At 38.0% G+C, this 14,296-nt stretch overlaps 1 protein-coding gene across 3 annotated transcripts in view; it reads left to right on the forward strand.

The window, feature by feature from the left end:
- The window catches only part of Agbl1 (AGBL carboxypeptidase 1), a 775,775-nt gene that overhangs the window by 289,708 nt on the left and 471,771 nt on the right, over positions 1-14,296 (forward strand). For all 3 annotated transcript variants that reach the window (XM_063250014.1, XM_063250013.1, XM_063250015.1), the window contains exon 18: positions 9,057-9,237. In XM_063250014.1, coding sequence (XP_063106084.1) covers positions 9,057-9,237 — 181 coding nt within the window. The remainder of the gene's footprint in view (positions 1-9,056; positions 9,238-14,296) is intronic.

A 14,296-nucleotide genomic window follows, 5' to 3' on the forward strand; every position in this document is an offset into this window, starting at 1 on the left:
TATGGTGGATTACATTTATTGATTTGCGTATGTTGAACCATCCTTGCATTCCTGGGATGAATCCCACTTGGTCATAGTGTATAATCTTCTTGATGATTTACTGGATCCTATTTGCCAATATTTTATTGAGGATTTTTGCATCTGTGTTCATTAGGGAGATCGGTCTATAGTTCTCTTTTTTAGTTGGGTCTTTCTCAGGTTTTGGTACTAGAGTAATATTTGCTTCCAGGAATGACTTAGGAAGTATTGCTTTCCTTTCAATTTCATTGAATAGTTTGAGGAGTGTCGGCATTATGTCTTCTTTGTATTTCTTGTAGAATTCTGCAGTGAATCCATCTGGGCCTGGGCTCTTCTTGGTGGGTAAGGACTTAATTACATTTTCAATTTCAGTAACAGAGATTGGGTTATTCAACAGTTTTACATCCTCTTGATCTAGCTTTGGCACTTCATATGCTTCTAAGAATCTGTCTATTTCTTCTGTGTTATCAAACTTTTGAGAGTAGAGGTTTTCGAAATAGGTGTTGATGATCTTCTGTATTTCTATTGGGTCTGTAGTGATTTTTCCTTTTTCATTTCTTATTGCATGAATTTGAGCTTTTTCTTCCCTTTTTTTTAATAAGGTTGGCTAGGGGCTTATCGATTTTATTTATTCTTTCAAAGAACCAACTCTTTGATTTGTTGATTCTTTGGATTGTTTTCTTAGTCTCTATTGCATTGATTTCTGCTCTGATTATTATAATTTCCTCTCTTCTTTTGGCTTTGGGCTTGACTTGCTCTTCTTTTTCTAGCTGTTTGAGGTGTAGCATCAAGTTATTTATTTGTATTCGTTCTGTTTTCCTGATGTGGGAACTCAGTGCAATAAATTTTCCTCTCAGGATGGCTTTCATTGCATCCCACAGATTCCGGTAAGTTGTATCTGTATTTTCATTTTCTTTTAGGTATTGTTTGATTTCTTCTTTAATTTCTTCTGTGACCCACTGATTACTCAAGAGTGTGTTATTCAGTTTCCATGTGTTTGCGGGATTTTTGCAGTATCTTTTATCATTATTTTCTAATTTCAGAGCGCTATGATCTGATAACATGCAAGGGATGATTTCAGCTCTTTTGCACTTGTTTAAATATGTTCTGTGAGCTAATATATGGTCTATTTTAGAAAATGATCCATGTACTGCTGAGAAGAATGTGTATTCTGATGTTGTTGGGTGGAACATTCTGTATATGTCTATCAAACCCATTTGTTCACAGGTGTGATTCAGTTCTGTTATTTCTTTGCTCATTTTCTGTCTGGTTGATCTGTCCCTTGGTGTCAGTGGCGTATTAAGGTCTCCTGTTACAATTGTGTTACTGATAATTTGAGTTTTCATTTCTGTTAATAATTGTTTTATATAACTGGGTGCTCTGGAGTTTGGTGCGTATATATTTAAGATAGTTATCTCTTCCTCTTGGAGTTTTCCCCTTATGAGTATGTAGTGACCTTTGTCCTTTATGGTAATTGTTGGTTTAAAGTTCACGTTGTCTGCAAACAGAATGGCTACTCCTGCCTTTTTTTGGATTCCTGCTGCATGAAGAATTGTTTTCCATCCTTTGACTTTCAGTCTGTGAGTATCCTTCTGGGTTAGATGGGTTTCCTGTAAACAGCATATGGTTGGATTTTGTTTCTTGATCCATTCTGCTAGTCTGTTTCTTTTGATTGGTGCATTGAGACCATTTACATTAATGGTTATGACTGTTAAATGCTGGTTAATTGTAGGAATGTTATCTCTCTGCTGTTGCATCTTTATCTTTCTGTTCTGTTTAATTATTTGCTTTGCTTAGTGGTTTTTTCCTTTGTGTATCTAAACTGTCTTTCAATATTTTTTGCAGGGTCGGTTTGGTGTTCATGAAGTTCTTCAGCTGTTCTTTGTCATGGAAGTATCATATTGCACCATCTATTTTGAATGATAGTTTTGCAGGATATATCAGTCTTGGTTGGAAATCATTTTGCTTTAGGATCTGGAATACTTCACTCCATGCTCTTCTTGACTTTGTCGTTTGTGCTGAGAAGTCTGCTGTGATTCTGATAGGTTTTCCTTTATAAGTGATCTGTCTTTTCTCTGTGACAGCTTTTAATAGTCTATTCTTATGTTGGATTTCTGGGATGGTGATTATTATATGTCTGGGTGTAGTTTTATTTTGGTTATGACTGTTTGGAGTTCTATATGCTTCACTGATCCTGATGTCAGTTTCTGATCTTATGCTTGGGAAATTTTCAGCTATTACTTCTCTAAATATCCTCTTGACATCCTTTATGTTGTCTCCCTCTCTTTCATTAATCCCTATCATTCTTATGTTATTCTTCTTTGCATCGTCTTGCAGTTGTTGAATTGTTGTTTCCTTATTCCTTGTTATTTTCAAAAGATCTTTCCTTTCCTGTTCACTAGCTGCAATCATGTCTTCAAGGTCTGAAATTCTATCTTCACTTTCATTAAGGTGGTTTTTACAACTTTCAGTGGAGTTTTTTATTTCCTGTATATCTCTGTGCATCTGCATTATGTATTCTGTTTGTTTCTTATATTGCTCGTCTAGGGATTCTATCTTTTTGTTTAATTCCTCCAATTTTTTATCTGTGTTTTCTTTAGATATATTTAGAATCTCTTTCATTTCTTTTATCATTTCTTCTTTTATCTGGGAGATTATTTCGAGTTTGAATTTCTTTAAAGCTTCCTGGAGTTGCTTGTCAACTTCAGTAGCTATTATGTCCGATATATGAGGTGGATGGGATATATTTTCTTCTATATACATCGCTCCTAGGGTTTCCTGAGATGGGCTGGATGTTTGAGGTTGTAAGTTGGTCTTTCGTTTTGTCATTTTCTATATTTCTGTGTTTCAATTGTTATTTGAAAGCTTCCTCCGGATCTGTTGAAAATCCCCTTCTATGTTTGGAGCTACTGAGATTCTGGCACCGCGCTACCTCAAGCCATTGGGCCTACAGAACCAGTGGCCCTCCTCTGCCTGCTCAGAACTCCGCAGTTCCAGACAAGCTGGGCCTCAGGGACACTGTACGCCCACCTGCCCCTTGGAAGATCCACAGCTCTTCAATCGCAGCCGGGTTAGGGTGTACACCACAGGCCGCAGTGCCTCAGGAGCCTGTGATCCCTCCCTGCTTGCAGAGATATCCACAGTCCTCCAGACAAAGGAAGGGACTTCTGCAGGCACTCCAGATCTGCCCAGCTCCTCCTCTGCATGCAGATGGCTAGGCGCGGCTGGGCTTGGGGGATAGTGTAGGCCCGCCCATCCGTCAGGAGCTCAGCAGACTTCCAAGTGTAGCCGGGAGTGATGGGGAGGCGGCTGTAGTGGCCTCTAACCCACTGCTCCACTTCACTGCACCCAGAAGCCTGGGGGGTCCGGAACAGTCTGAGATTTGGGCAGACTGTGCTGGGCACTCACCACAGGCTGAGGTGCCTCAGGAACCTGTGATCCCTCCCTGCTTGCAGAAATATTCAGTCCTTCAGACAAAGGAAGGGGCTTCTGCAGGCACTCCGGATCCGCCCCATCAGATTGGTTCTTTTATTTGCTGTGTAAGAGAATTTTAATTTGATGTGATCCCATTTGTTGATTCTTGATGTTATTTCCTGTACCATTAGGGTTCCACTCAGAAACCCTAGGCCTTTGACTTCAAGAGTTTTACTATTTTGTTTTCTAGGAGATTGTTTTTCATTTTATTTCCTATTTTCTTTCTTCATTCTACACATCTTTAGTCATGTTGTTTATATAATACTTTTCTGGAATTCATATTAGCTGGTATCTCTTGAAATCACAGTCTGCTTTGTCTCAATCACTTTCTCTTCACTGTGATTCAATACCTGAAGCCAGGGGCTGGGGATTTAGCTCAGTGGCATAAGTGCCTGCCTTTAAAGCAGGCAGTTGTGAGTTTGATCCTCGGTACCGACAAAAAGGAAAAAGGCAAAAAAAAAAAAAAAAAATACCTGAAGCCAACAAGTTAGAGAAGGAGAGGTTTATTTTGGCTCACACTTTTTAGAATTTCATTCTGCAGTTGGCTGGCTCTAGATCAGAAGCTAGATGTGGGAAAATCCTGCTATGGAGGAAACCTGCTCACACCAAGAAAGGAGATACACCCTATCAGACTGTGCGCCCAGTGATCTGCTTCTTCCCACCAGGCCACACCTCCTATCATCACATTAAGTTACAGTTCCTCCATAATTCAATCACCATTTACCAACTCTACCCTTGAGTGCAGAGCTTTGAGAGTTCACTATCTTGTCACAGACAGATTTTCTTGTGTCACCAAAAAAGATGTGTGTGTCATTTTGAACACCTGAGTCATATTCTTTCTTGTGTATCGCTTCCTTAGCTAGCTTTCTGGAGATGTACATTTAAGTCATTTCTTGTTGTGTGCACTATGATAAATAATTCCACAGTGAGTACTCCACTGTGATTTGAAAATGTCTTGACAAATGTCTCTGATCTCATTGGATGGTAATTATCCATGTGCCTGTCTTTGTCACAAGACAATTACTAGGACCTGGAGGGAAGAAGTAATTATTTCTTTTGGAATGTTCAATATCCTGCAGAGATTCAGCAGGAGTTCAATCTATATTGTTGAAAGAAAGGAGGAATAAATGAATATATGTTGATATAACTGGGTCCACATGTAAATCATCACACAGGTTTTCAGGTTTTGCTCAAATTTTCACTGGCCCATACCTTGATATCTCTTAGGCATTACTGAATTACCTGCTTCTTTCAAATTTCTCTTTGTAGATGTTATTACCATTGACATATATTTAATATACAATTTTAATATTTAGAACATGATCAAATCTTGACTTCCTCATTGCTTGTGGTGGTCTTTGGAATGAATTTTTTGAATTACAGAGAAATAATCTAAATGCAAGTACCTAAAAGTATTTGCCAAAACCTCAGCAGAAATGTGTTACTAAGACTGAAATTGTCAATTACAAAATGAAAAGCCGCACGATATGTGTATTGCACACTATTTTCAGCTGTTATCTGTTATAAGTTCTCTGGAGTGCTATTTGCTAATACAACTGAAGTTTAATTCATCGATATGACCACAAAATTGTCTTAAGTCACAGAGGGGAAACAGAAGAAAACCAGCTAAAAAGGGCTGAAATGCTGCTTATGTCTTCATTAGATCCCACCAGTTTTCCCATTTGTTTCTTCAGGGTGCTAAAACAGCTTACTGGTCTTATAGTGTGTTACAATACAGCATAATATCAAACTGAGTCTCCAAAAGAAAGAAACACATTGTTGATGTCTCTGTAAGAGCTTGTATTTGGCTTCTTGACCAATCCACTGCATTGTTGTGGTTATATAAGGCAATAGAAGCCAAGTGGCCCAGACAATAACAGCGTTCAGTGGGTGTCAAAAACTTACAAGAGCTTAAGCTATTTTTTATTTCTTGTTACTGGGCCAGAAGCATTTACTATTATTGTCCAATATGTTGCAAATGTACATAGTTCAAAAAAGCACAAAGGGAGTGACATGGAATTATAGAACTGAAAATGGGCTACTGATTGGGTACAAATTCATCAAGCTTCTTTATTTCTCAATAAGCTTTTGTTGGATGCCAAAGCAGCTTTCTTTGGGAGGAATCAAAGTGATTGTGAGTAATGACATAGTGGGAAAGTTGACCTCTGCGGATTTCACTTCTGCTCAGTTAGCTAAGTGTCTGTCTGCCCTACCCCAAGATGAATACTCATAAACTTCAGTTAGTGAATCATTCATCTTTCAAGAAGAACACTTAATCTTCTATGGAAAGAATATTTGTATTTCTCTAAGATCCTATGCTGAAATGTAAACTCTAAAGTGATGGTGTGAGGTGGAGTGTTTCACAAGTAACTAGGTCTCATGAGTGAGATTAGTGTCCATTTAATAGACCAGAAAGCCCTACCTTGTCACCTGTGCCATGTTAGGAAATAGGCAAATGGGAGTCACAAAGAAGGCTCTCACCAAACACTGAATCTCTCTGTATTTTGACCATGGACTTCCCAGTCTCCAGAACTATAAACAATAAGATTCTGTTGTTTGAAAGTCATCTAGTCTGTGATATTCCATTACAGCAACTTGGAAATAGTAAGAAAATCCAATGCTTGCTTAATTTCTTCAGAAACTTACATAATTCATCTGAAGTGGAAAATAGTGGGGCTGGAGTTTGAACCTTGAAAATGTCACGGTAAAAGTTATTCTCGAATCATTGTGCCAAACTGTCTCTGATTAGGAGAATATGTTATGGATAATAATGTCAGAATTATTTTTATATAGCACAGTTGTTGGATTGCCTTTTTCCTAATGAAAACCTTCATCAACTCACCTTTCTTTAAGCAGTGGTCCTGAACTTCTCTTTTCTGGAACATCCATGGCAAATGTCATTCCCTTTCAACTCTTTGTTTCATGCTTTTCTCGCCAGTCCAGAAAATGTATCCAGTTGCATATCATGCAATATAATGTTATCACAGAGATGATTTTAAATCTGACCTTATATTCATATGCTAGAGTTTTATAACATGTAACAGAAACATGACTACAGTAGCCTATTAACATACCAAATTACTGTATTCAAATCTCCAGAAGTATTGTAAAAGCCAATAGAAGTTTATGTAATTGCTTAAGAAATTTTTCAAGAACTCCATTATCTTTCTACCTTTCTGGTTGAGACTTTTATTCTTAAAGTGGCTCCCTCACCTGAAGATATCACATCTATGACCAAGACAGGAGGCAGAAATAAAGGAAAGGACAAAAATTAAAACCAAGTAGGTATTTTTAAAGTAAGCCCATCTCATTTAATAAGGTTAACATAGAGACTCACCTTGTTTACCATTTACGTCTCACTGGCCACAACTGTGTTACATGGCTGTGTCTACTTTCAAGAGATTCAGTGAAGCTGAGCATTCTAATCTGAACAAATTCCCCACCAGTTCAGGGATCTGGTAGTTTGAAGGAGTAAAAGAGTAATGGGCAGACATCCAGAAGCTTGTGCTCAATGTAATATAAGCCACAACTTGCATTTTCATTGGTCATTGATGATTTTTAAGTGGATTCCACTATTGATCATAGGATACGGGTAAGATGCTGACTCCATTGTTGAGGACATCTGAACTACGGGAAACATCTAAATCCCTAAATAAAATATATAAAGGGAGGCTTCTCACCAGTTTGACAACAGCCTACTTTGGTAAATTCCAGTTTTCCCATTTCAGGCCCTTTGCTCTAGTCACGCATAATTTACCATTTTTTGAGTGCATTGATTTTTTCTGTATTTTTTGCATGTGCCTTTATCTCTGCTTAAATGATCCATTTCACCTTCTCTATCAGGTAAGATGATATGTACCCTGCAATGCCCAGAATACCACCACAGCTCTGGAAATGTCCTTATCTTTCTCCATCAGGTTTATTTTTGGCTGTGTGTACACCTCCCTTAGCTTACTTGTCCTTATTTGCTTGCATATATGTCATTTCTGACAAATGCTATCGCCTCTTAAAGAACAAGGACTATAATTTATTCAACTTCTTTCTATCCAATGCCTCCTGAAATTCCTGGAATATATTCAAGGCACCTGCTTACGTAAAATACAACTGCATATTATCTCTGGTACACAGATAACCTACAAGGAATTGAAGCAAACTACTCTCACCATAGTAAAAAAAATCATTGACCTGTCTCTCTTAAATCTCAACATCAGGGAATTAATAACTGTCAGCAGAAACATGGAAGAGACAGATAGAATTTCTCCTTTGGTCTTAGTGATAATGTAATTCAGTAATTTAAATGTTCATTGTTTGTATCTAACATTATCTTTAGCTCTCTTATCCATAGTTACTCTATTTTTCTCTTTATACAATTTGATACAGAGTTTGTGTCCTCAGAAATCTATTTATTCAGAATAGAAAAGACAAATTTAACTAGAAAAGTTGAACTATATGAGAAAATGATTATTTACTGACATTTCGGTTGTTTTAGTGGCTGCAATATTATACATGCCACAGATTTAGTAAGTGTCATTAGAGCAAGCTTAGGAACAATGAAGAACTGGATGAGGATGCAGAAGGCAAGGACGGTCAGTTGCAAACACAGAATTGGACAAGGGGTTATTGTTAACATGGTGCATTCCTGCCACGATGCTGCCCTTCTCCCTGCTTCTTTCCTGAGTGTAGGAGGGGCAGACATCATTACTCAATCAAAACACATTTTATTCCTGAGCCCAGGCATAGTTTCAGAATGCATCTCAATACCGTGATGCTCCAGGTTTGTTGTTTCAACAGAGGCAGGAAGATGAGCATATCCGTCAGTTATCAGTGCATGTCCCCCAAGCTCTATTCAGGTCAGTATTGTTTCTGTGATGGCTCCCTTCATGAAGTGAAGAAAATATTGTGATCTGAGGCATAGTTTTCAGGTACTGTATCTCACTCTTCAAGTATCTGGTGAGAAGTGGGTTCTATGTTTTATCATCATGAAGCCCCTAACATAACACCTCTGTACTTGCCTAAAGAATGAGAATCTTTCCCACAGACTGTATTTGAAGATGAAGAAGCTACCATGTACTGAATGGCAAATAAATAGAGTGAGCACTTTATAGCTACATCATTTTGTTTTTCTAAAAATTGCTTGAGGACATCATTATTGTCCCCATTTTACAGATACAGAAATAGCTTCAGAGAAATTAAGTCATTTGCCCAAAATCTCACAGCAGGTAATTGATGAGGGTAAGCTTCAGTCTCAGATCTGTGACATCCAACATCACGCTCATAGACTCTGGAAAGTTAATTAGTTTAAAATCAACTTTTTGCCTTTTTAAAATGACACTAAGTACTTGTACTTTTGATAGAAGCCTTGAGCTTTAAATTTAAACTCTCTTGAGTCTTTCAGACAATGAAGGCAGATAGAAAACGGATAAATGCAGATCAGATATGTATTAGCAACAATCAACCTATTTAGAACTTCATGCCCATCAGGTATAATTCTGGCCTTTGGAGACTATTTTGATAGAAATGGAAATCGTATTTAGGTTTTGTCTTCTTTGTCTCCTTTTCTGCAGGACATCGTCCATATCAGGTGATCACTGCCCGAGCTCACCCTGGAGAGAGCAATGCCAGTTGGGTGATGAAGGGCACCTTGGAGTTCCTCATCAGCAATGACCCTGTGGCAAGGCTCTTGAGGGAAAGCTTCATTTTCAAGATCATCCCTATGCTAAATCCAGATGGAGTCATCAATGGCAAGTACGTCCTGTAGTGGGCTGGACACCACCAGCATTTATGTTACCATAGTATTGCACTGTTCTTTCACCCACGAGGTATGGCTGGAGAGGTCTTGCTACCTGCAAGAATATTTTTTTTTTGATATTTGGTACAAATATTTTTTCATCTTTAGTAGAAATGACACTATATTCTCCATACATATTTATGCTGTTTTTTAGTTTCTTTGAATAGAAAGATATATCTATTCTGGCAATTAGTGCCAGGGGATAAGAGCTAGTCCAACACTATTTTCCAGAAGGGGAGAATTGGGGTTGAGGATAATCAAATCACTGTCCAAGTCACATGGTGGATTAGTGGCAAATTTAGGGCTCAAACTATGACTTTTTTCCCACAGGTAAGACCAATACTTTCATATTTACTTTTTAATGTGTACTGCAGAGAAATCTTTATTCTCAATTGTATTTTACTGGATTCTGGAGACATCAAAAATCAGGGTGCCACAATAGCTAAAAGAATATTGGTTGAAGAAAAGGTTGAAGTCTTTATTCTCCTTATTCTTCTCTGCATGCCTTTGGAATGTACGATGGGAGAGGTGATTGCTTTGTCCCAGGGGGTCTGATAGAAAGGATCAGCCTTCTCAGAGTTTGGAAGGTAAGGCTCAAATGAGGGCCCCAGAATCAAATGGTCAGTGAATGGGGGTGACAGGATTAACACTGACCAGTGCTGTCTCAGACCTGCGACCAGAGTCCAGGACATGCCTGTGGTGAAAGAAGCTTCTTCATACTGTAAAAATGGACATTGTAACCTATGTAACTTCAGACCACAGGTTACACAAAAAATATTCATTGAAAAACTAATTTCAAAATCTAAAAGTTACAAACTATATAATTTAAAACATAGTAAATAAGCACAATCACAAGTTTAGAAGGTTGAGAAAATAGAGCGTCATTAAAATGATGAAACGGAAGATATAAAATGAGAACAATTAAGAAATGCTAAAAAGAAACCCAAAACTTCAAAATGATGAAATGGCACGAGAATGGTTTAAGAAAGATGAAATAGTTACTTCCTTTAATTAAAAAAGAAATTAAATGTTTAACAATTCAGAATAGACTTGTTTCAGAGGATAAGCACAAAGTAAAATTAGATAAGAAAGGTTAAAAACATAAAGATGATAAAATATAAAACAAGGAGCAGCATAAATCCTAAACGCTATAATATGTTCAATTATGCCAAGTACAAGGCTGCAGACTACAGAAATAAAATTATAATATTAAAAATGTAAGAGCAAAAGATAAACAAAGCTTTTATCTGATCTTAGCAGGTCAGGTTCTTCAGATTCTTCCAACTTAGCAAATCCTGTATATTTTAATTTAATTTATTTTATGTTTTTATTTTTGATGGAAATTGAATGCAGGGTCATGGGAAAGGGAACAGGGCCTCTTTTTGGTGACTGATCTTCGAACGAGTGTAGGGAGAAGCCAAATTTGTCCCTACAGAGCATCAAACAGGCCTCTGGTAGCAGTTACACTTTTGTGATCTCAGGCTGCACAGAACCCTACAGCACTGTCCTTTCTGATTGCACAGAACTCTTCTGATCCCTGCTGTGCGCTCCTTTAACTCTGGAGAACTGATCTGAGATATGCAGTGGCCTCTCCCTCCATAAGCAGCCAAAGATTTTCCTAGAGCAAGCTTTCCCCATCTAAAAACAACTAAGCAAGATCGTATCTCAAGGGGCACGATCCCATTTCGACATTTTCTTACCCAGGTTGGCCCCTAACTGAAGCCCATCTTTCCACTGAATTGTCTGGAGTATATCAGGGAGTGGAGAGTGCTGCACTTGGAGGTATAACTCTAATTGAGAAATCTGGCTGTTCCCCTGACCTTCTCAGTTTTCTCCTCTTTTGGAAGAGAGAGATAGTGTGCTCCCTGTTGACCTTTCTGGGAAAAGGTCTCCTAAGCCCAAGACAATTTTAAAGCTCAGGGATTAAGTACTAAAGTTTCTTCCATTCTAAATGCTCACACCTCCAGGTCAGGAGCTTGCTCCAGGTCTTTGGTTTAAAGGTTAATGTGGTCTCAGTCACTGAGGCTCCTTTTGGCTGGGACACATTATTTCCAGCTCACAGCTGGTTGCTTTGTGCTCCCAAATGGCAGGCCAGCTTCTTCTCAGTGACACTGGCATTCATCATCATTACTATTATTTATTATGACTCAAATTACCCTTTTCATTTATATAGCATCTTTCATCACGAAGCTCAAGGCACCTTGTAGATCGCTGGGGTTGTCCAAACAGTTTTGGCTGAAAGGGACCTGGAAATCATAGCCTTTTTCCACTGATAGGAACATTTGCAGGTCATAGAACATTATTTGGAAAAGACTTGAGGGAACATGGGTCTGTTACATTCTATAAGAAAAGTAACTCCTGAACCTTTCTTAGAAGATACTTAACATGGTTCATCTAACTTCCACTGGAAGTATTTTTGTGATTGGCATTCCATGTTAGGGATGCCCATTCCAGGTGGCCTTGTGTTGTACTGTGCTTTAATCATTGTCCTGTGAGCCTCAATATTTTAGGCAGTCTTCTCATAGGGCACACACCCCAAGGGTAAAATCACATTACCCCCGTAAAGATCTAAGCTTTCTCCTGTGAAATCTTTTCCCAGGATTGATGTAACTCACCTACATGTTATTAATTGGATGTTGTTTCTGACGTTTTTGACATCACTGATTTTCTCAAGACATAATATAATTAACAGGCTTTTTAAAAGTGACAGAATTGCCCTGTATACTTTCTGATCAGTGAGGAGACATTCATTGCATAAAGATCAGAAAACTTAAAGCTAAACTTGGCACTTCACTGACTACACTGTGTGTGTGTGTGTGTGTGTGTGTGTGTGTGTGTGTGTGTGTGTGTATCAGTCAGGGAGACAAAGCTAGGATCTTCTAGCAAAAAATATAGTGGCTCTGGCCAAGCTCAGGATCTCTTAGCAACACACGTCTGAACAGGAAAACAAAATACAAAGATGGATGGCTATGTTGGATTCCAAAAGAAACAGATTGTGACTTACTGATCTGTAGCTTGTATGGAATTGGGCTGATTTCTTAGTGAATCAGAACCAATGTAGTGTTTCCTTGACAGTTACAATTCTTCCCAAGGTGGAGTGATATAGAATGAGGAGTTAGCAAATTGATTATAAAATAGACGATGCTGTTGGCTCAATCAGAGTGAGAAGTGAAGGGAAGCCAGGTGATGTCTGAGCAGCTTATAATGTAGACATCAAGTGTAAATGGGGACAAGAGAAGGAGAGGAACAGTCAAACATAATTCCCATTTGCAACTCTTTGATTAGATGGTAGTGACAACATAATTTTTATAAAGTCAACACGCAGCCCAACATTTTCTTCACAGGAGAATCAGAACATATTGATTCTTAGAGTATATACAACTCTGCAAACTTGATTATCTCCTTCGAAGGCCAGCATGAACAGACAGAAACAACAGTAAAGAATAAAGGACTTACTCTAAGTAAACACATCAAGGTATTAAGAAGTAATAGCTGAATTCACTAGGGGGAACAAATCAAACTATAAAAATGTGATAAGAAAATCTTGACAAGCTTAACAATCCGGGACTATTTAAATTTAATGCCAATTGTCTTTTACTTTGCTGTGGGTTGTGAAGACTTTACATTACTATAAGAAAAAAGTCTACAGGCAAAATAAGTTAAAAATTATTCAACAGCTTTGATGGGCTGAGAAATAACCTGCTCCTTTTACAAATGTAGTCTTATTTAATTGTCACTATGACCTAACAAATATAGCATTTCTTCTGTGCAATTTCTAATAAGAAATCTTGAGCACACAGGGATTAATTTCTGGGTATGGTTTAAAGAGTTGCTATTCCAGATCTGGGACAAGAACCTGTGTCTCTTCTATACTTCTTTGTGTAGAGATTTAAAGAAATTTGACCAAAATAACCTTCAAATATTCTAGAGGGAGAAGGGCTCATACTTATTTAGTTCTAGTCCTTCAAAGGATAAGAAAATGGAGATCAAAGAGATAAAATAAGTTATTTAAGATGGCATCACTAGTTCAAGGCAGAATTGTCATGAGAAATTGTTTAGATAATTAAAACATACACGTAGACATGAGTATGCATACATGCACAGCTGTGCCCAGGGCTAGGGCTAGCTTGTGACTTAGCTGACATTTATATCCACTCTAATTCCAGAATGCTTGCTCATTTTAGTCTGTCAACTTTTCCCTACCTTAAATAAATATGCAAATAGTATTTTGGCCCCATCAGTAGATAGACTCTGAAATTAGTGTTGTTGACCCAGACCTTTATATTCAGGATGTTCAGGATGAGCCAAGGCATACTCATCCCCACTTTTCTGCCATATTGGATGAAAATAAATGAACTAGTTCATCCTGGGTTCTCCTTCATGAAATTTGAATTCCTAGCTTGGCTGTGGCCTTGACACTCAACCTGGTCCTGCCAGTTTTTTCTGTTAGAGAACATATCCTTTCCTGTTTCTGCCAGATTTTGGCTGTACACACTATCCAGCTGATCTTGAACATTTATTGTCATTGAGATCACCTTCCATTGACCATGATTACTATTTTCACCCAGATCTTCAGAATCATAGAGAACTTAGGTCATCCCATTGAGCTCCCTTTACCTTTAGGCTGGATCATCTCTCTACCTTCCCATTTTGATCTGAATTCTAGTATTTAATCACTACAATATAATAAAATGCAGTAGGAAGTCTCAAATTTTGAAATTTCACAGATTAGTTACATTTAAATAGGCAGAGGATTGATTAATATGTATGCAGTGTTTTTTCATTCAAACAAGTATAAGAAATGAAGATAGTTTCTGAGCAACCAAACAACAGATTGGTGATAAATTCAACCTCAGTTTTTGCATAGGCTTCCTTTCTGCTCACATAGAACAGTACAAGAAACCAGGGGAATGTGATACTTGATCATGGCACTGAACCTACTGTGCTGTTTGCACTTTGCACTATTATACATGGTGGTGATGGCCATATAGACTTCTGTGAAGAGGGAGCAGTATC

This window comes from Cavia porcellus, unplaced genomic scaffold (genome assembly GCF_034190915.1).
Source record: "Cavia porcellus strain 051 isolate PalLab524CR breed Dunkin Hartley unplaced genomic scaffold, mCavPor4.1 scaffold_6, whole genome shotgun sequence".
NCBI lineage: Eukaryota > Metazoa > Chordata > Mammalia > Rodentia > Caviidae > Cavia > Cavia porcellus.